This window comes from Schistocerca gregaria, chromosome 1, assembly GCF_023897955.1.
Source record: "Schistocerca gregaria isolate iqSchGreg1 chromosome 1, iqSchGreg1.2, whole genome shotgun sequence".
Lineage (NCBI taxonomy): Eukaryota > Metazoa > Arthropoda > Insecta > Orthoptera > Acrididae > Schistocerca > Schistocerca gregaria.
In genome coordinates this window covers 740,392,218-740,412,938 of record NC_064920.1, presented here as the reverse complement: position 1 = coordinate 740,412,938, position 20,721 = coordinate 740,392,218, and the positions used below count along the sequence as shown (strand labels likewise).

The window sequence follows — 20,721 nt, the reverse complement described above, 5'->3', positions numbered from 1 at the left end:
CAGCGTCATTCGATACTCAATGACTAGATGATCTTTTACTTTCACCACCGAGGGCAGCACGTACAACTCGGCTATGCCGCGCATGTCAACACGTGCGAGAGAATCGGTAAAAATACCGCGACTGCACCTGGGCTCTTCAGTAGTTGTGTACTCACCTGATGATGGCCGGACGTCTCTGGGCCGAAATATCGTGGCAGAATGTCGACGGGATCCGGCTGCATACCCGGAAATTATTAGAAGAAAACTAGTCTTGCTCACACGGAGACTTACCGTCAATCGTTCTTTTCACACACCATTCGCGAATGGAACAGAACAGAGGGGAAGTGACAGTGCTACACCCACCAGACACCATAACTTGACTTGCGGAGTGTACATCTAGATGCAGATGTAAGTAAACTTGCTGAATTGAGGAACAAATGCAACTCCAAACTAACGTCATTTTACTCGATTTTAGCTTTTCAAGCTAGAGTGCTTCCCTTGTTAGTAATAAGGCGCCATCAACTCTGGATTCATCCAACTTTGTTGAACTGCCTCTAGGAAATTATCTGAAGCTGTCATCTCTACATACATACCACTGACATCCTAGCAGTACTTCTGTCAAAGAAGACAGCGTTGTGCTTTGTGCGTGGCAGCCTGAGACAGACTGCGTATCTTGCGGGACCTTTTTTTTTCTTTCGAGCTTTATTTTGACTGCTGTTGCCGGTCATCTTATTACTTTATGCAGGCCGTGTGCTTCATACAGACCCCTTGGCCCGCACCCACCGCCACCGCCGCGCAGCAAAATCATGCCGCGCAGTTGAGGCCACAGGCACTGTTGCCCAGCCAGCACCACGTGCAAATAGGGATGTTTTAAGTTCTTTTGTCTGCTCTTTGGTATTATATTTCATTTACTTAAGGCAATTAAACTTAATTTTTGAAAGAAAAATGCATGAATTTGGAAGTGGGAAACTGTAAATTTATGGCATAATTTAAGAACAGAATAAAAAGAGAGGAAAGAGTAGACATAAATGTCCCTTCACCAACACCACTTGGGAAGGGGACTTGGTACTGAACTTCATGTCCAGTGTGCCTGTGTGGTGTTACCCATTTTATCTGCATGAACATCTCTCCTCAGGAAAATTAGATTTGTTCAGTCCATGCAGATGTAATCTAATATATGCTTGGTATCATTTGTTAGGGCTATGCGAATTAATATTTGTTTTGTTACATAACAACTACCAATACTAGGTTAGTTAGTAAACAAATTTTACATGGCTTTGGAACAATATCCTGCCTCGATGTAATCCAGTTAAGTTATACACAGATCGTATGCCGCTGTAGCAGAAATAACAAGCCACAACTAACTCAGTTATTAACCTTGAAAAAAATATATATTTGTGTGATACAGCTACTTTCTCAGAGTAGTGCGCTTGTTAATCTTGCATATATAGCATAATATGCATGATCTGTTAGTCAGGTTACCTTCCATTGGGAAAGTGGGTGCACTCATCGACTGTTATGTGATTTGCAAATTATAGAGCGCAGCAATAAGTCGTCCTTTTCTTGTAGGTTTTATTACGCAAATCCAGATTTCGGCTGGTGCCTGTCCACTATCAATGCAACATTTTCTAATCTCGATGCATGGTAGTTCCCTGTTGTTGACTGACGCCCAAACAACAGGGAACTAACATGCAATCGAGATTAGAAAATGTTGCACTGATATTGGTTAGGCAGTACCCGAAATCTGGATTTGCGTAATAAAACCTACAAAACAAGGACGACTGATTGGTTCGCTCTGTAACTTATAAATTTATATGATCTTTTACCGTTGCATATTAACACGGTTTGAATTACTGCTTACATATCTTATATTACATTCGTATTATTACATTTACAATGATGCATTCATTTATATTACTACTTAACAATGATTTGCACAGGTTTTCACGTGGATTCTAGAACAATATCTATTCACAGACTATTCTGATTACTTCTTATTTTAATTACATGCATGCATAATGAGACATAAATTGCGATCTTTGACTTATGTTCATGTTAATGCATGTTTAATGTGTTTATGTTACGTGTGTTTTGCGTGCCAGTGTCATGTCACTCGTTTCATCGTCGAACACTTTTCCACTTCTAACGTCATTTTATTCGGTTTTTAGCTTTGCGAGCTAGAGTAATTCCCTTGTTAGTAATAAGACACCATCGACTCTGGTTTCACCCAACTCTGTTGAACAGACTCTGGGAACTTATTTGAAGCGATCGTGTCTACAGGCACACCACTGACATTCTGGCACTATTTCTGTCGAAGAAGACAGCACTGTGCTTAGAATGTGGCCACCGGAGACACGGAGCTAGGGCGCTCTGACATATGTTGCGGGACTCCCCAGTTCTGCGTAGGCGACGAGGCGAAAGCGCACTTTCGCTGCTACGTCACGTGACGTCACGCCCACACGCACTCTCGCGGCAGCCAATGCGCAGGACACGTAACAGGGCAGAGCTCCAAGGGCAGCTGGCCATCCCAGCGTCGAGCGGGGAACTCCTCGGCCATGCGCGCCTTTTATCACCTTGCGAGGCGTGAGTCTTCCCGCACAATATACTACGTAATGATCGATGTTTCTACACATACCAAGTTATTCATCCTCGTCAATCTACGGCTGCACAACAAGCAAACTGTCAGACCAGTGTGTACGTGTTATGCATGTGTCGCGCGGCAGATACAAGCGGCATAGTGCTGGTGAAATAATCAGCTGTTAGCAATTTCATTGTAAATCTGCTACCGACCAGGAGCAAAAGATAAATTATACGGGGTACGGTACTCAAATCAGATATAAAACAACATCAAGTTGTTCGTTAGGTAAAAATGGTTTTAAGTAGAGTAGAGTGAGCGTCTTCTAGTAACCAATTCAGCATAACCCGGAAACTACACGTTAACCATTTTCCTCCACGTAGGACTCAACAACACTGTACGAATACTGACGACAGATATGCTTTGATACTTTGCAGACTCTTCGTCGTCTTTTCAGACAGACCGCTTTCTGCGTCATTTCAGTACACTTCTGCGCACTAATCTTTTAGACATTCTTGCCACAAATCAGTCCTCTGGAACCTCCTGTTTCTCCACATATTTCCTATTCTTCCCACCTACTGCAGTGTAAAGATTTTTATGTGCTTATTACGACACAGTCGTCGTAAAATACGTTTTTATAAGTTTCATGGTGCACAGCGCTGTAAACATCAGCTGCTAGAAAGAAAATTAGCCATACAGTCTTTCAACGACATATTCGGAGACTTCACAATTTAGAATTCGTTCAGGACTGGCGGTTATTTCCGGGAAAATGGAAATGAACGATTGGCGTCATTGGTCGGGAGGCCCCTTAAGGGGCAGTTCTGGCCGCCTTGGTGCAGGTCTTATTACATTCGACGCCACATTGGGCGGCCTGCGCGCTGGATGGGTACGAAATGATGCTGAAGGCAACACAACACCCAGTCCCTGAGCGGAGAAAACCCCCGACCCAGCCGGGAATCGAAGCCGGGCCCGTAGGACGGCAATCCGTCATGCTGACCACTCAGCTATCAGGGCGGACTGTTGCCGGGAAGAAATCGATAACTATTACATCCGCAGAGGCACCCAAGACTTGATGTGCATACAGGCGATCGCGCTGTTTTTAGACATCTCGTTTTGACGGGTTCTCTGTCAGGTAGGTTCCATAGATTGGAAACAGGCCTGGAGTAATCATGTCGGGAGTGAAAATGCCAGAGACAAGAATCATTAACATTTATTCGCCTTCTTCGCTAGGTCTGCGAATAATGCGACCGATCTCAGATCTAAATACACCACTTTCGTTGAACATTAAGAAAAAAAATTGCGTGTATTAAATTATCAGGAGCCAGCGTATTGTTAATGCTGCGTCACTTATTATAGCTGCAGTATGATCAAAAGTATATCGTTCACAGCTATAGATGTTTCAGAATCACTGAAATAATATGAAATATTTTGTGTAGTTGCTCACGGGCCTAAGGTATTTGACATACTTCTCTACGATACTTCTTTCAGTACTGTATGTAGAATAGGGAAGCGTCTAATAGTAGATCTGCAGATCAGACAACATATCTGTAATTTTGCGAGGTTTTTTATTTATAAGACCATGGAGGGATTCAGATTTTGTAAAACAACTTCACGTATAATGTTCAGCTAATTATCTCTATATACAGGGTGTTACAAAAAAGTACAGCCAAACTTTCAGGAAACATTCCTCAGACACAAAGATAGAAAATATGTCATGTGGACATGTGTCCAGAAACGTTTACTTTCCATGTTAAAGCTCATTTTATTACTTCACTTCAAATCACATTAATCATGGAATGGAAACACACAGCAATAGAACGTACCAGCGTGACTTCAAACACTTTGTTACAGGAAATGTTCAAAATGTTCTCCGTTGGCGAGGATACATACATCCACCCTCCGTCGCATGGAATCCCTGATGCGCTGATGCAGCCCTGGAGAATGGCGTATTGTATCACAGCCGTCCACAATACGAGCACGAAAAGTCTCTACATTTGGTACCGGGGTTGCGTAGACAAGAGCTTTCAAATGGCCCCATAAATGAAAGTCAAGAGGGTTGAGGTCAGGAGAGCGTGGAGGCCATGGAATTGGTCGGCCTCTACCAATCCATCGGTCACCGAATCTGTTGTTGAGAAGCGTACGAACACTTCGACTGAAATGTGCAGGAGCTCCATCGCGCATGAACCACATGTTGTGTCATCCTTATGTTCTAGCAGCACAGGTACAGTATCCCGTATGAAATCATGATAACGTGCTCCATTGAGCGTAGGTGGACGAAACTAAAATGAGCTCTAACATGGAAAATAAGCGTTTCCGGACTCATGTCCACATAAGATCTTTTCTTTATTTGTGTGTGAGGAATGTTTCCTGAAAGTTTGGCCGTACCTTTTTGTAACACCCTGTGTACAGGACAATGTCCCGACTGACGGTCTGGCTCTCATCGTCCAGCTCAAATTGATAAGGATAGATACATGTAATTTGGAGAAGGTGTGGATCTTATACTGTAAGCGTTGTTTGAGAGAGGATTTTTCGAAATTCCAATCCTAGGTGAAGTAGGGGATGAAGGTTTGTTTAAAAAAAAATCACTGTTAACACAATTTTGAAGCTAGATCTACAGCAATTGGTATTCGGTCAGAATTAAAGAAATACATGTTCCAGCATTTTTGAAAATTTTATCCAATGGGAGTGAAATAGTGGGTGAAAGTTATATTGAAAATAAGTAATTACTAAAGAACGACTAAAGGATTTTTAAGGCTACATCTATGACGACTGGTATTTGACTTCTCGGTTAGATATAAAGAAATACTTGTTATGGGATGAAAGCTGCTATGGAAATATCTCCACAATAACGCAAAAGGCATGATTAACTCAAACTTTGGAGTCCACCTACTAGAATCATTTTTTGATCAGAAGTACATTTGGAAAAGACCATGCTTCTGCAGCCTTCATTAACATGAAAAGCCTAAAGTGTGTTGCAATTATTAACAACATAAAAATTCGATTAAATACAATCAAAGCAAAAATCTCTGCAAGCCATAAGTCGAAGCTAGTTTTTTATATAATATTGTCAATAAATTATTATGTGACCTGAAGATGTTCAGAACTGACCGACATGAGATGTTTAATAATGGAAAAGTAAATCTGTGTGAATGTACAATGAAGTTTCTCAAGAAATAACTTCTTTAGCAAACGCAGGCATCGCCCTGCATGGGAACAGTGATTGTTGGGAATTGTTGTACATATCAATCGTCACAGGTCGGCTATTAGACATTACTAGTTGCTCTCATCAGACATATCTCCAGATATTCATTGACCTCATACAGTCATATGTATGATTTCACAGTATATGATGCAACTGAATTAATATAAGAAGAAGAAATACGTGTTATCTGGCGGAATTCGCCAACGAACAACGGATGATTAATGATGAAAGCGGAAGGATTTTTAGGCCTCCGATACGGTAGGACAATAGTTTAAGTCACCACATTGGAAATGGCAGCTACTAGAGGCGCACTAGGGTAACGAGTTGCGAAGTCATGGTACAAAGAGGCCGCTAGCACGTTCCACGTCGTCGTTCTGAGAAGGGCTGACGTGAGAACAGCCTTGACGCTGCATCGTAAATCTGGGTCACCATCAACAGCGATGGTTGGCGGTAGGTCAGGCGCTTTCGGGTTGGAGGACACGTACTTTGTTAGGCAACTTTCAAGAACACACAAAAACCGTAATTTATCGCATAAACACGCCGCTGTAAAAGAAGTGTTGCAGTTTCGACCCATTTGTGCTGTCTGCTATCCCGGTGAGCTTTGCACTTGAACGTTCACTTTTCTACTGATAACGATTATTGCCAAAATTTATAGAGTATCCTGAGTAAGTTTTGAATTGCAAATTTTTGAATAAGACAATATACCGAAATGAAGCGAAATTAGACAGGTATGAGTTTATAACTGCAACACAATCTTTCCCAGAATTTACAGAACGATTATTTACAACGGTCAAGCGATCTAAAACCAACTAGATCCTTCGCACAATGCGTGATCCCATACAGAAATTGTCTCAATGTCTCTCTCTCTCTTTCTCTTTCTCTCTCTCTCTCTCTCTCTCTCTCTCTCTCTCTGTGTGTGTGTGTGTGTGTGTGTGTAGTACACCTTCATACTCTGAGAATTATTTCCTAATTGTAGTGCGATGATAACATGACGAATAATACGTGTTGAAACTAGAGCACAGTAGCATGAATATCCCCCCCCCCCCTTCTTACCACCCTTGCAACCCCTTTGTGGACTACACTGATTCTGACTGTATTCTGGAAACTACTTTCGTAGTAGTTGCAGACTAACTTAATCTCTGTACTCATAAATAGCCATGGTGTTGTTTTCTTGCCAAGGTCATGTAACTGCTTTGTGCGAATGACTAGCGAATGCTCGTGCAACGAGTGCTCATTAGGATAAATATGGAGACGAAAGAAATGGAGAGAAAGAACCTCGATGCCGTCACGTTGTCCTCGCCCTATGAGGCTACCGACAGGTTCTGAATTTGTCACAGGACTTTCACTATCATTTTAGTCATCGCGAATTGTTCACCACTGGCTCGCGTGATAGAACGATCCTGTAATCGAAATGAAGAAAGTTACACAACTTACTGGGACCAGCACTTGGAAGAAGTACAATCTATCTTCACGCTTGGTGTAGTTAAAATTCTTTTGCTCTGATCATTGTCTACTTGATACTGAAATGCAATTTTTCCTCCTAGAGGTTCCGTTAGCCAACGGCCTTGCCGCAGTGGAAACACCGGTTCCCGTCAGATCACCGAAGTTAAGCGCTGTCGGACTGGGCTAGCACTTGGATGGGTGACCATCCTGTCCACTGAGCGCTGTTGGAAAGCGGGGTGCACTCAGCCCTTGTGAGGCAAACCGAGGAGCTATTTGATTGAGAAGCAGCGGCTCCGGTCTCAGAAAGTGACATACAGCCGGGAGAGCGGTGTGCTGACCACATGCCCCTCCAATTCGCATCCAGTGACGCCTGTGGTCTGAGGATGAAACGGCGGCCAGTCGGTACCCTTGGCGGCCTGTGCGGGAGGAGTTTAGTTTAGTTTTTTAGAGTTTCCGTTGTACGCAATGTGATATCTCAGAACCACAATCTACAGCGTTCTAGTCGTGGACCTTTGAATTCGTGGATGCCTCTCCAACGTTCCCGCTACCACGGCCAGTTTCACGTCGTTAGTCAGTTATGACTGAAAAAAAAAAAAGACATAATGAGACCGTGCAGCACGTACAGAACATTACTACTGCAAACGTTCGCCACGTTGACCTTGCTAATATCAAACACAGTTTTCCAGAGACAGCTGAACGACAGCGAACGCACGATAAGCTAATGAGATGGCGTCCATATCGGAGCGGCGCTGCGCTGAGTCGGTCAATATGCGACGCCCTCGGACACACGTGTGACATTGACACGTGTGGCTTAACGAGATCTGTGCTGCTACGAAGAGAAACTATCCCCCTGTATTATGTTTATTTTATTTAATCTTTATCCAGTTCAACACTTTTGTCAGGAACAGAGTGCTATAGAAATTAATCAAGTACACGGAAACGAAATTGATCGAGCAAATTAGTGTATACGAAACTTATTGAAAGAAAACAATAAATCATGATACTGCTGCATGCCAAAATGAAAATAACAAGGAAAACAACAAGAATAACGATAACAACACAAAGGACTTGAATTTGCTTCTGTTAACGAAAACAATGTGTGATTTGATAAGGAGAAGAAATGACTGACTTCGGCAGAGTACACTGACCGTCTACAGGGTAGTTACTATTAAACTCTCACTACTTCATCCAGTGTTGACGGAAAACTATTTACGGTACAGGAACCCAACTTCATAGGAACGATGTGCGGACTGTGCGCTGTAGGATTTGCGTTGTTGGCAGCGACAGTGTCATGACTTGCCGTTAGGTGCCGCTGACAGTACAGCACTTAGGGCTGAAACACAGGCATCAGTGCGCATTATAGTTGCAGTCAACATAGACGAGCGTCGATTTACCCGCACAGTTGTTTTATCGAAACTACAGCAATAGTGCTGCTGCTACTCGCGTGTATTCTTTCCGCAACGGGGTTTATGAACACGTTTCTGAAGTGGCGATTTGGGAGTTGTCTCTGGTATAACCTAACGGCCAACTGCACCAAAAACTGCTGAAGCAGTTACTGTTGCCACGGTTGAGAACGCTGGATGCAATGTGCGATCTTCAAACGATTCACAAGCTGTGTCAGGACAGCTTTCGACAAGTGCTGCGAACAACTGGGAAATGGTATCTCTAGTGCGGTTCCATGTTGTCGTCGATGCAGATGGTCGTCAGATTGAGCAACGTCTGTAACGTGGAAAGTAAACGTGGTACGTAATTAAAAAATGTTACCCACTCGTGTGGAAATTAAAATGTGTTTCTTTCAATTGTTTATTCGATAATTCTCTTCCGCCGTGTTCTTACCGGTTGGCTCTGAACACTATCGGACTTAACTTCTGAGGTCATCAGTCCCCTAGAACTTGAAACTACTTAAACTTAACTAACGTAGCGATCGCAGACATAAGCGACTAGGACCGCTCGGCCACACTGGCCGGCTGCCCTTACCGATGTTTCCGAAATGTTTCATCGTCCTACGACCACTCGTTTTTCATGGGGGCCCTCAGAAGAAGCGAAAGTGTAATTATAACTAGCCTATATTTCAGACAAAGGCCAAAATCGAAAGAGAAGTATAAAATCATCATCATCACATTCAAAATGTGAAAACTGCATCGTCTACAGACCGGAATAAGACAGAAATCGAAGAAGACCTCTACTGTCATTAGACGTGAACAGACGCGTGATTTGTTCTACTTGAATCGCTCTCCAAGTTCTATTTTTCCTATATACACCTTGCCCGCTAAAAAGTTATTTTATAATAATTTTTATTGCGGAAGTCATCCTGACGCACAGAATAAACAATCACTGAAGGAGGCAATCAGATGAAGGGCCGTGAACAAACGAAACTTCGTGCGTTACTCAATAAAAAAATTTTCTACAATACTGAGAACCATTAGGTGCATGTACAGATCGTAAATTGAAATCTCATGACTTATTAAATCGTTTCCTTCTTTCTGTTCAGCGTATGTTGAGAGTGCTTGTTCTAATGGGGTTCGCGCATTGATATGCAATTTAAAAATATACAATACATTCAGCGGTGTTAAAAATTTGGCATGTACAGGTCATTGGCCATAAACAAAGATATAAATCGGAAAACTTTGTAAGTTTCGTATCAAAACAGACTGAAGTAAGTAAAAGAAATCGAAGTTTCACAGTGGTTTGCATCGCATGTTAAACTGTACAATATTCTCAAGTCAACGCCATCTATATGTATCCACCAGATCAATATAACCGATCTGGTCGTCACATCAAGTTCCATGATAAAGCACTCCTTTCAACTTTCCTTCTACTGTTTCACGAAATAACACTATTACATGAACCAACATGATGGATTCACAGAATCACACCCTGTTCGAAGTCAGTTCATTCTTTTGTTGAGTCGTTCCGCAGATACTTTTTATCATCATATGTTGATTCTTTGCATCTGCGCTTGTATGTATATATCCCAAGACGGGTAGCCTGACACAGAAGAATTTCAGCGGAGTATCTGGTAACATTTGTTCGCGTGGTACGTGATCGGAACTGGCAGTCGAATGTATTTCAGGAAGTGCCATTTCAGAAATCAGTTACAGGCCATTGCCCAATTTTCAAGTCTGCATGAGCATTACGTCCTATTACAAAGTATTATACTCTGTGGAACGTCTGCTGAGACGGTGACGATGTGTGGGAGAACAGTTCTCTTTCATGGGTATGAAGAATATTCCTAGCTAACGTACAAAGGCTCAGCTGCACTCGCTAGCAGAAGAAGTCGACCTCAACATCAAGGTAAGAGAAAAAGCTGCATGTGGCCCAGTAACGGGAAGACTGAAATTTAATCCCCTTTCTGAGTGGTTTGAGTCGTGTGTATCGTTAAACCACTTTCTCTAGATGCTCGGCGTGTTGGTTTATGCAGACTTCGTGGGAAGATTTTCTGTACGACTTGCACATTCTCCTCGGTGCTGGATGTAGAGGAGCGACTTTTATGGAATATTTTTTCTGTGTCACCTATGCAACTACCGGAAAACACGATATTACAACACCATGTAGTCCCCTCTGTGCTCGTATCAATACGCGACAAATATCTAATTGTAGCTCCAGCTGTGATCAAAGCTCAGTGTGACATTAAATGCTGAACCTTGATTGACTACTAATATTTCTTGTTAAGGAAACTGTAACGGAGTGTGGAGCAGGGATCCTTTTTAATCACTCTTTTGATTAATAAAGAAAACAAAAGAAATATTCTGTACGAGCCACATTCCATCTATTGCACAGCTGTATGGATCTTTCTTTGCTGATAACATCAAGCGCTGTGTCCATGGTCTGCAACTAAGATTTTATATTAAATAAATTAAACCATTGTACGGAACAAGATTCCTATTTCGTAAGACTCTTTCAAATCATAAAAAAGGAAGGAAATATTCGAGTAGGAGTTACATCCCACACATTGCATTGCTTTCGGGACATATCAATCCTGACAACAACTCATCAGCGACTAGATCTGCTGTGTTAATGCTTTCTCATACAATGGAGTTTCAACTTCCTCTCTGTATGAAGAAGACAAAAAAAACCATTAGATTCAGTGGTGAACGTGTTTTCAACGTCATTTATGATATAGACATTATTTGACGGTGGACTAAAAATAACTCAACACAAACTAATGCAAAATGACCAGATGAAAGCGCAGTGTAGCCACGGAGGATGGAGATGTCATTTAGGGACACTGTTTGTCTCTTCTTACTATTGCGCAGTCGGAGGATTTTCCAGTCGTTAGAATTAGTTAGGGACACATAAAAAAAATCAAAATAGTGAAACTGTACCCGAGTTGTTATATGTGAATATTCATTACATCACTTCCTTGAGCAAGAGGCGGGGGAGGTCAGGCCAATCAAATATCCCACACAATCGCATTAAGTAGTGAAACTTTCCATGTCACATTTGCGAACTGTACAGCAGGATAACTTCACTTATCAGGCAAGGGAAAAATTTCTCAATCTCTCACAGAGATAAGGTTGGCAAAACTGATGTATTTTTTTCTGACGTTGATATATGTTGCGCAAATCAAGAGTCAACTTGATCAGCGGAATAGTTTGGTTTATATTAAGTTTCAAAAAGTTCCTGTTGTGTGTGGTTTGTTATAAGGAAAAATGGAGTATCGTACCATCATTAACTCTCTCTTTCCTTGATTTCTACTTCATTTTCAGCATTTCAGAACTGAGTGGTTGCGTTCAAACACGAAGCACCGCTTTCGAAACTGATCCACAAAAACAACATTCCGAAACTTCTGCCAAAAATGTAAGATATTATTGAATTGCACAGCATGAAAGATGCGCAGTCAACAGACTACGAAACTGCTGAAGCTGCAGGCATATCAGAAAAATACAGTTCGTTCTACATGAATAATTAACTATGAAAAGATTATGCGGAAAATTGTTGCCGCATTCGTTTAATGTTGACGAAATGGAAATATGAAAACATCTCTGCAATGATTGCACAGTTTTAAAGCGGATACATCTGTATTTGTCCGTTGATTAAATAGGTTAGCACACAAATCGTCCTGACATTGTGGATCTTGAAATATATGATAAGTGCCTGGACTGCACCGCAAAAGAAAGAAAAAAAAAAACAGAACGACTCACAAGCTTAAAAACGTGCCTTGTCATTGGGAATACTGGTGAATTTCAAGTACGAATTATTCGAGTATCCGTCCTGTTTACCAGATTTGGCACTGTGTATATTCGATATGCAGGTATTCCCACATGTAAGGTATTCGTGGTCGCACAGCTATACAGCTTCAATGAAGAGATTAAGGCGTCACTGGCTGGTTATTTCGTAGACGTTGTAGAACTATACTTCAGCGATGAATCTAGTTATTGCAAAACCTTTTGACAAAGTGCGTAGGTGCAAAAGGAAGGAAGATGAGGATCTAACGTCGCGTGACGGCATGGCCGTTGGAGGTGAAGCGGCAGCTCGTGTAGGGAAACTGTAAGAAATGAAATACACAATGTAATTTTCAAAAGAACTACCCCTGCATTCACCGTATGTCATTTAGAGTAATAATGGGAAACGTAAATTACGGTGGTCAGGTAGAGAGTAGAGCCCCTAACTCCACAATGAGAATGCAATGCTCTATTGTGCCACCTCGAATGGGTACATAAAAGGAGGTCACGTCGAAAAGTAGGAGAATTTTACCTGTAACGAGCAGTCTTTCCCTGGTAACGTAGTCTTAACATTCCTCTACAGTACTGGACTATAAGAGAATTATTAAATTGTTAAGATTTGTCTAGCGCAATTTCGTAACGTGAAACTGATTATGAATCCAGGATCTAGTTCGCAGACCAGGCTGTTTGCTTTTCGTTCAGCTCGTTCCACGTCAGTCCTGCAGGGCTTTTGAAGTTCTATCGTATCTACTGACAGCGTTGGGAGAGCCAGCCCTGACAAAACTCTACCATCTGGTGAGCAAGATGTATGAGACAGACGAAATACCCTCAGATGCAAGAAGCATATAATAATTCCAATCCTAAAGAAAGCAGATGTTGACAGATGTGAAAATTACCGAACTATCCGTCACGGCTGCACAATACTAAAGCGAATTCTTTACAGACGAATGGAAAAAGCTGGTAGAAGCCGACCTCGGGGAAGATCAGTTTGAATTCCGTAGATATATTGGATCAGGTGAGGCATTACTGACCCTACGAATTATCTTAGTAGCTAGATTAAGGAAAGGCAAACCTACGTTTACAGCACTTGTAGACTTAGAGAAAGCTTTTGAAAATGTTGATTGGAACACTATCTTTCAAATTCTGAAGGTGGTAGGGGTAAAATACAGGGAGCGAAAGGCTATTTACAATTCGTACAGAAAGCAGATGGCAGTTATAAGAGTCGAGGGGCATGAAAGGGAAGCAGTGGTTGCGAAGGGAGCGAGACAGGGTTGTAGCCTATCCCCGATGTTATTCAATCTGTATATTCAGCAAGCAGTAAAGGAAACAAAAGAAAAATTTCGGGTAGAAATTAAAACCCATGGAGAAGAAACAAAAACTTTGAGGTTCGTCAATGACATTGTAATTCTGTCAGAGACAGCAAAGAACTTGGAAGAGCAGTTGAACGGAATGGACATTGTCTTGAAAGGAGGGTATAGGATGAACATCAACAAAAGCGAAACGAGGATAATGGAATGTAGTCGAATTAAGTCGGGTGATGCTGAGGGAATTAGATTAGGTAATAAGACAAAGTAGTAGATGAGTTTTGCTATTTGGGGAGCAAAATAACTTGTGATGGTCGAAGTACGAAGGATATAAAATGTCGACTGGCGAAGGCAAGGAAAACGTTTCTGAAAAAGAGAAATCTGTTAACATCGAGTATAGATTTAAGTGTGAGGAATATTTTCTGAAAGTATTTGTATGGAGTATGGAAGTGAAACATGAGCAAAAAATAGTTTAGACAAGAAGAGAATAGAAGCTTTCGAAATGTGGTGCTACAAAAGAATGCTGAAGATTAGATGGGTAGATCACATAACTAATGAGGACGTATTGAATATAATTGGGGAGAAGAGGAGTTTGTGGCACAACTTGACAAGAAGAAGGGACCGGTTGGTAGGACATGTTCTGAGGCATCAAGGGATAACAAATTTAGCATTGGAGGGCAGCGTGGAGGGTAAAATCGTAGAGGGAGACCAAGAAATGAATACACTAAGCAGATTCAGAAGGATGTAGATTGCAGCAAGTACTGGGAGATGAAGAAGATTGCACAGGATAGGGCAGCATGGAGAGCTGCATCAAACCAGTCTCAGGACTGAAGACCACAACGACACCGTAGTAATAATAGTCGGCAAATACGTACGTAAGTAAGTACTAGTTTCCATTCGTTCCATCCACAAATAGAGGAATATCTACAGATGGGGGCGCAGTATAAAGTAACATTCGCAGCGCACTGTAAAGAGAACATGTTTATATAGACGCCGATGTCTTGCAAAAAACGCGAGTGCAAGTCCTAAGATCTCTGAAGCTATCAATGAGGCCAGACCAAAACCCGTAGAGCACCTGGTTGTCAGCGACCCTGTGCCCACCACAGCCGAAAGCAAGAGGAGGCCGGCGCTCACCTGCAGAGTCGGCTTCCAGCGGCGCGGCGTGGTCGCCGGCGAATAGTGCAGCAGCTGCGAGCAGCAGCAGCAGCGCCGTGGCCTCAGCAGACATGGTGATGACTCGGCGGCGGCAGCGCGCGGGGCGCCTCATATAGCGGCGGCCGGGCTGCCGTGGGAGGGGGCCCCCATCCCGGCGGCAAACGGGGGCAGGCGGCGGGAACACCCGGGTCGTTCACCACGGCCGCTGTCGCCGCCCCGGAGAAAGCGGCGGGGCGGACACTCACCCCTGCGTCGCCTCTCTAAACATGACGGCTATCTCGTGAGCAACTTGCGTTTGGTTACCAACAGCGGCTTGTCATGACTTTTCACTACCTCTGTTGACGCTGTTGTCTACAGAGATGTCTTAAGGGCAAGACAATTATAACGAAATGCGAAACTGCAGTGCCTGCACGATGCAGTGGCACTGCATGTCCGAAGGAACAATGATGGTACTTCTTAAGGGAGACATACCCGAAAATGATCAAAATTCTTAAAAATTTTCTACATGGTATTCAAATCAAGGTGGGAATTTAAGGAGATGGGGCCTGGTACGGCAAAAAAAAAGGAGTAGAAGTGAGATAGTGTTAATACTTTCAGCCTTCTTTACCTCCTCTGCATTACTGCAGATGACGTGTCACTGAGCACATTTGTACTGTGCATGCAGTACACGTGAGGTGCCTAGTTGTTTCCACTGTCCTGTGTGGAATACATAAGTTCTTGCACACTTCACTAACCTGCTGTCTTCATGACGATGATGTCCCCAGCGCAGAAAACAGTACGCAGGTCGTGGATTCTTTTTCTTGAGACATAAATTAACTTCGCAAAGAACTGCTGCTACGAATAAACTATAACTCATTTGGGATGCCACTCGCGTTTTTATTGATATAGACACGAGAAACTATTCCTGATCACAACGTATTGAACATACCTTTCCGCAGTCATTATATCTGGCTAAAATAACATGAAATACATCCTGCCACAGCCAACATGTCTGTCTACTGGAACCGTCAGAACTGCAGAATAAAATTACATGAATCAAGTACTACTATTACAGACAACATGTCTGTACCTAGGGACGGTTGGAACGGTAGTAAATAAAATTGCATGAAACAAATACTGCTATAAGACAACATGTCTGTCTACTGGAACGGTCAGAACTGGACAGCCGGACCGCCCGAGACACTTCGCGCGCCAAGCCAGCAAGGCGTGACCCAAACGCCACCGAAGTGCATCGGCAGTAATATCGTCAGTCTTTTGTTTTAGTAATACTTTGATTTTAATAATTTTGAAATGACTGATTGATAGCTGGCTGTTGAGAGATGTTTATTTAAAAAAATGAAATAATTTGGATGACAGGTTAAATTAATAATAGCAACTAAAGTTTAACGTTTTGGCGCCCTCCCGCCGAACACAGTAGCCAATCACAGAGCAGCGAAAAGGAATACAAAAGTCTCAAAAAAAGATCGACAGGAAGTGCAAAATGACTAAGCAGGGATGGCTACAGGACAAATGAAAGCATGTAGAGGCATATATCACTAGGGGTAAGATAGATACTGCCTACAAATTAAAGAGACCTTTGGAGAAAAGAGAACCACTTGCATGAACATCAAGAGCTGAGATGGAAAACCAGTCCTAAGCACAGAAGGGAAAGCAGAAAGATGGAATGAGTATATAGAGGGTCTATACAAGGGGGATGTATTTGCGGGCAATATTATGGAAATGGAAGAGGACATAGAGCAAGATGAGAAATCAGATATGATATTGCGTGAAGAATTTGACAGAGCGCTGAATGATCTAAGTCGAAACAAGGCCCCGATGGTAGTCAATATTCCATTACAACTACTGATAGCCTTGGGAGAGCCAGCGCTGACAGAACTCTACCATCTGGTGAGCGAGGTGTATGAGACAGGCGAAATACCCACAGACTTCAAGAAGAGCATAATAATTCCAATCCCAAAGAAAGCAAGTGTTGAAAGATGTGAAAATTACCGAACTATCAGTTTAATAAGTCACGGCTGCAAAAATACTAACATGAATTCCTTACAGACGAATGGAAAAACTGTTAGAAGCCGACCTCGGGGAAGATCAGTTTGGATTCAGTAGAAATGTTGGAACACGTGAGGCAATACTGAACCTACGACTTATCTTAGAAGATAGGTTAATAATTTGTAGACTTAGAGCAAGCTTTTGACAATGTTGACTGGAATACTCTCTTTCACATTCTGAAGGTGGCTGGCGTCAAATACAGGACGTCAAATACAGGGCGTCAAATAACATGAAAATAAAGTGTTTCCGGACCCATGTCTGTGTATCACGTTTTTTTCCTCTGAGTGAGGAATGTTGCCTGAAGGTCTGACCATACCTTTTCGTTAAACACTGTCGATTTAGAAATAGATCCGCCCCGTACTACCTCACTTCACCCAGACCAGGGTTTTCAGTACAGTTCTGGGGAACATTAGTTCCTCGTCCTAGTCCGGGATAATGTAATGAGATGCGTGCTTGAACCATCATCGTTTGTTCAATATTTGCAGTGCGTATGAACTCTTGAAACGATCGCAAAAATTAAAAACACATAAACACCTCCAAACTTCTTTCACAAAAAAAAAGGTTCAGATGGCTTTGAGCACTATGGGACTTAACTTCTGAGGTCATCAGTCCCCTAGAACGTAGAACTACTTAAACCTAACTAACCTAAGGACATCACACACATCCAGGCTCGAGGCTGGATTCGAACCTGCGACCCTAGCGGTCGCGAGGTTCGATACTGAAGCTCCTAGAAACGCTCGGCCACTCTGGCCGACAGTCTTTCACACCTTCCGTACATCTGCAAATGTGTGTGGGCTTAGATTCAAGAGCAGCATGAAATGAAAGGTTAAATATTATGACATTATAAAAATAACTTTATCATGATTGACACGGTGCAACATAGTCAACATCTGAAACTGACATGGTGAAAATAATAATATACAGCAACGATAACAAAACCGAAAACGTTCCAGTAAATTTGGCTCCTGTTACGAGTCGTTTGCGAGGTGACTGCGAATGTGCAGTTACAACTTCTCTATGAAATATTATCGTAGTTACTGCAGATGGAACTGCAATTTCAACTTTTCGATTAAGTCCCCATATAATTGCGCTCAAAATTCACCCACGGCCAATAGTTGGGGAAACTGATACATGCGTGATGAGGTACCACCACATTTTTCTACTGACGTAAGACGACATCTAACGTGTCAGTATGATCCAAGATGGAGAAAGCCCCATAATGTCCTTAGAGGAGGATTGAAACATTCGAGGATGCCGACAGTGTCAAAATTTGTCAAGGACGTCTTCTGTAGCTCATCGCACAGTAAACTGTTGTTTTAGACTGGATTTTTCTGTCTGGGGTCTGCATCTACATCTGTATGTACATCTATATGCGTACTGCACCATTCACAATTAAGTGCTATCAAAAGGTTCATCGAACAACTTTCAGGATATTTCTCTACCGTTCCATTCTCGAGCAGCGTGTGGGAGAAAGAAACACTGAAATATTTCCGTACGTACTCTAATTTCTCTATTTTATTTCACTGATCATTCCTCCCTGTCTTGCTTGGCGTCAACAAAATACTGTCGCATTCAGAGGGGAAAGTTCGTAACTGACATTTCGTGAAAACGCTTTTTCTTTGATGATTGTCAATCCATCTAACGTGTCATATCTGTGACACTCTCTCCGATATTTGGCGATACTACAAAATGTGTTGTCCTTCTTTGAACTTTTTCGATGTCCTCCGTCAATCCTATCCCTTACGGATTACAAACCGAGCAGCAATATTTCAGAAGAGGACGGCAGGCGTTGTGTAGCCATTCTTTTAGCAAACCTATTGCATCTTGTAAGTGTTCTCCCAATAAAATATCTTTGGTTCGTATTCCCCTCAAAACCGAAGCAGACACCTCTCCAGTCGACACGGTTAGCGAACTGAACAGCGAATTTTACAGTCTTTTGTGTAGAATAGCTATTTATTCTTCTCATTTTGAAATTAATTCCAAGCAGCTGTGTTTCATTAGGTTCACTTATTATTATCTATTTCGAATCTCTCTGATGGTTTTATCATCAGACACATGCCACGACAATCAAATTGCTGCGCAGTCGCTAAGTATATGTCTACATAATAATGGACAGTATCACGTATAGCTTCACATTAACTGGCATCCTCAATCAAAATGCTTTTCCTGTTGTAATGTACATGTTATCTGCGTGTGTCATAGTTTTATAAGTTCGTTTTATTCCCAGTACTGAATTACTAATGGCGTTAATGATTTCCGTCGCCTCCTACCGGTAACTCCATTCATCTCGTTATAGTGCTTTTATCTGCAAAGAGGGGCTTTCTAGTTATGTGTATGCATTGTGAGTTGCTTAAAATTAGACTAGAGCATTCTAACGTTTCACCTTAATTCTCAACATAATATCATTGAGCCAGGTGGCGCATTGTTTAAGAATGTGTCCAAGCAACTAGAAGGAATGGGTTCATATCTCCGTTCAGTCATGCAGATTGTTTTCTGTGTATTCTTTAAATCGATTAAGGCGAGTGCTCGATTGGTTCGTTTTGTCCCCTCCGAGCTTGTGTCCTATCTCTTGACCGCGTCGTCGAATGAACGTTAAATAGTAGTCTTCCTTCAGCTTTATATTGTGTGCCTTCTGGTGCCTAACGGAGCGCTGGACACCGTTCTGTGTACGCCCAACGTGGTACTTAGATGGCGTTTGAAGCTATTGATAACAGACGAAGCTCTAAGACAGTAATCATTTTCTTCTTTCTTGGAGAGGTGGTAACCACTGGGAGTCCAGTCACAGCAACTTACATTTGGAACTTGACAAGTTTCCCAAAATTTCTGTGTCAGTAAATGTGGACGACGTTGTGAGCAAGTAAACTACATGTGCGCTCAACATGTTAAGTCTTATTTTTATTTTTCTCCCTGATATAGTGTTGAACTGATTGTTCTTCCACAGACCGAAACCTGCCGTAGTTTTCTGTCACAGAAGACGTCATCGCTTTCTGCTATGGGGACGGGGAGATGAGGCGTAAAAGAAGGCACTTGTCTTCCCCTTTTCCTTCTCCCCATGAAATCTGGAGTACTGCTTTTTCGTGCACTTCAGAATTGTCATAAACTTGTAGACGTGAGTGCATCGACATAATTATCTGGGATATAGTAAGTTATTTTTGTCTCCTATAAACTTTAGTTTTTGCAGCATAATACGTCTCGAAACTGACTAACTAATTTGTAGCAGAAATTTCCGTTTTAGTCTTTCTTCCCATCCCCCCTCCTCCCCCCCCCCCCCCCCCTTCCACAGTCCCTGACTTTCTAGTCGGCGCACAGATTCGTGAACCGTTATGAGAGTAGAGCGTGAAGAAGATCCTTCCTTATACAGACTTCTTGCCCAATGGTTGTTATCTATCATTTGTACTTTCACAAACCTCGATTGGATAAAGGGAATTTTTTTAATATTTCTTTCCTTGTAATTATCTACGATATGAGTCATGAGATTCATAACTACCATTTTGTTTCCGCGTAAAAGCATTTATGTTAATGATTAATTTACAAGTTCCCAAAGAATCTGTACTTCGGTTCTAAGTTTCTTGCGTTGATTCACTTCGACGTCAACAGAAAAATTACAGTTGCTGTTGACATTTGAGTTGCTTTGATACAAGGCTGAGAACTTTCCAGTGAACATCGTTACGAAACACCATAATGAGCTAAGTCATTACGTTAGGTGCTTGTCAGGTACTACGTAATACGCAAGTTGGAAAAGATATCCTGTTACACGCTCTTAGCGTATATATGCTCTCAAATGGACGAATATATGTTGTTGTTGTTGTTGTTGTTGTTGCTACTTTTGTTATCTTCAGTCTGAGTAATGAT

General features: G+C 42.1%; 1 protein-coding gene and 1 pseudogene across 1 annotated transcript in view; one reads left to right on the top strand and one right to left on the bottom strand.

Annotated features, from left to right (window-relative positions):
- The window catches only part of LOC126267422 (U-scoloptoxin(19)-Sm1a), a 63,835-nt gene extending 48,752 nt beyond the window's left edge, over positions 1 to 15,083 (bottom strand). Inside the window, exon 1 of the mRNA XM_049972677.1 lies at positions 14,803 to 15,083. Within this exon, the coding sequence (XP_049828634.1) occupies positions 14,803 to 14,935 (133 nt within the window). The 5' untranslated portion in view covers positions 14,936 to 15,083. The remainder of the gene's footprint in view (positions 1 to 14,802) is intronic.
- On the top strand, positions 7,312 to 7,429 carry LOC126288335 (5S ribosomal RNA; annotated as a pseudogene).
- Positions 15,084 to 20,721: the final 5,638 nt, after the last annotated feature.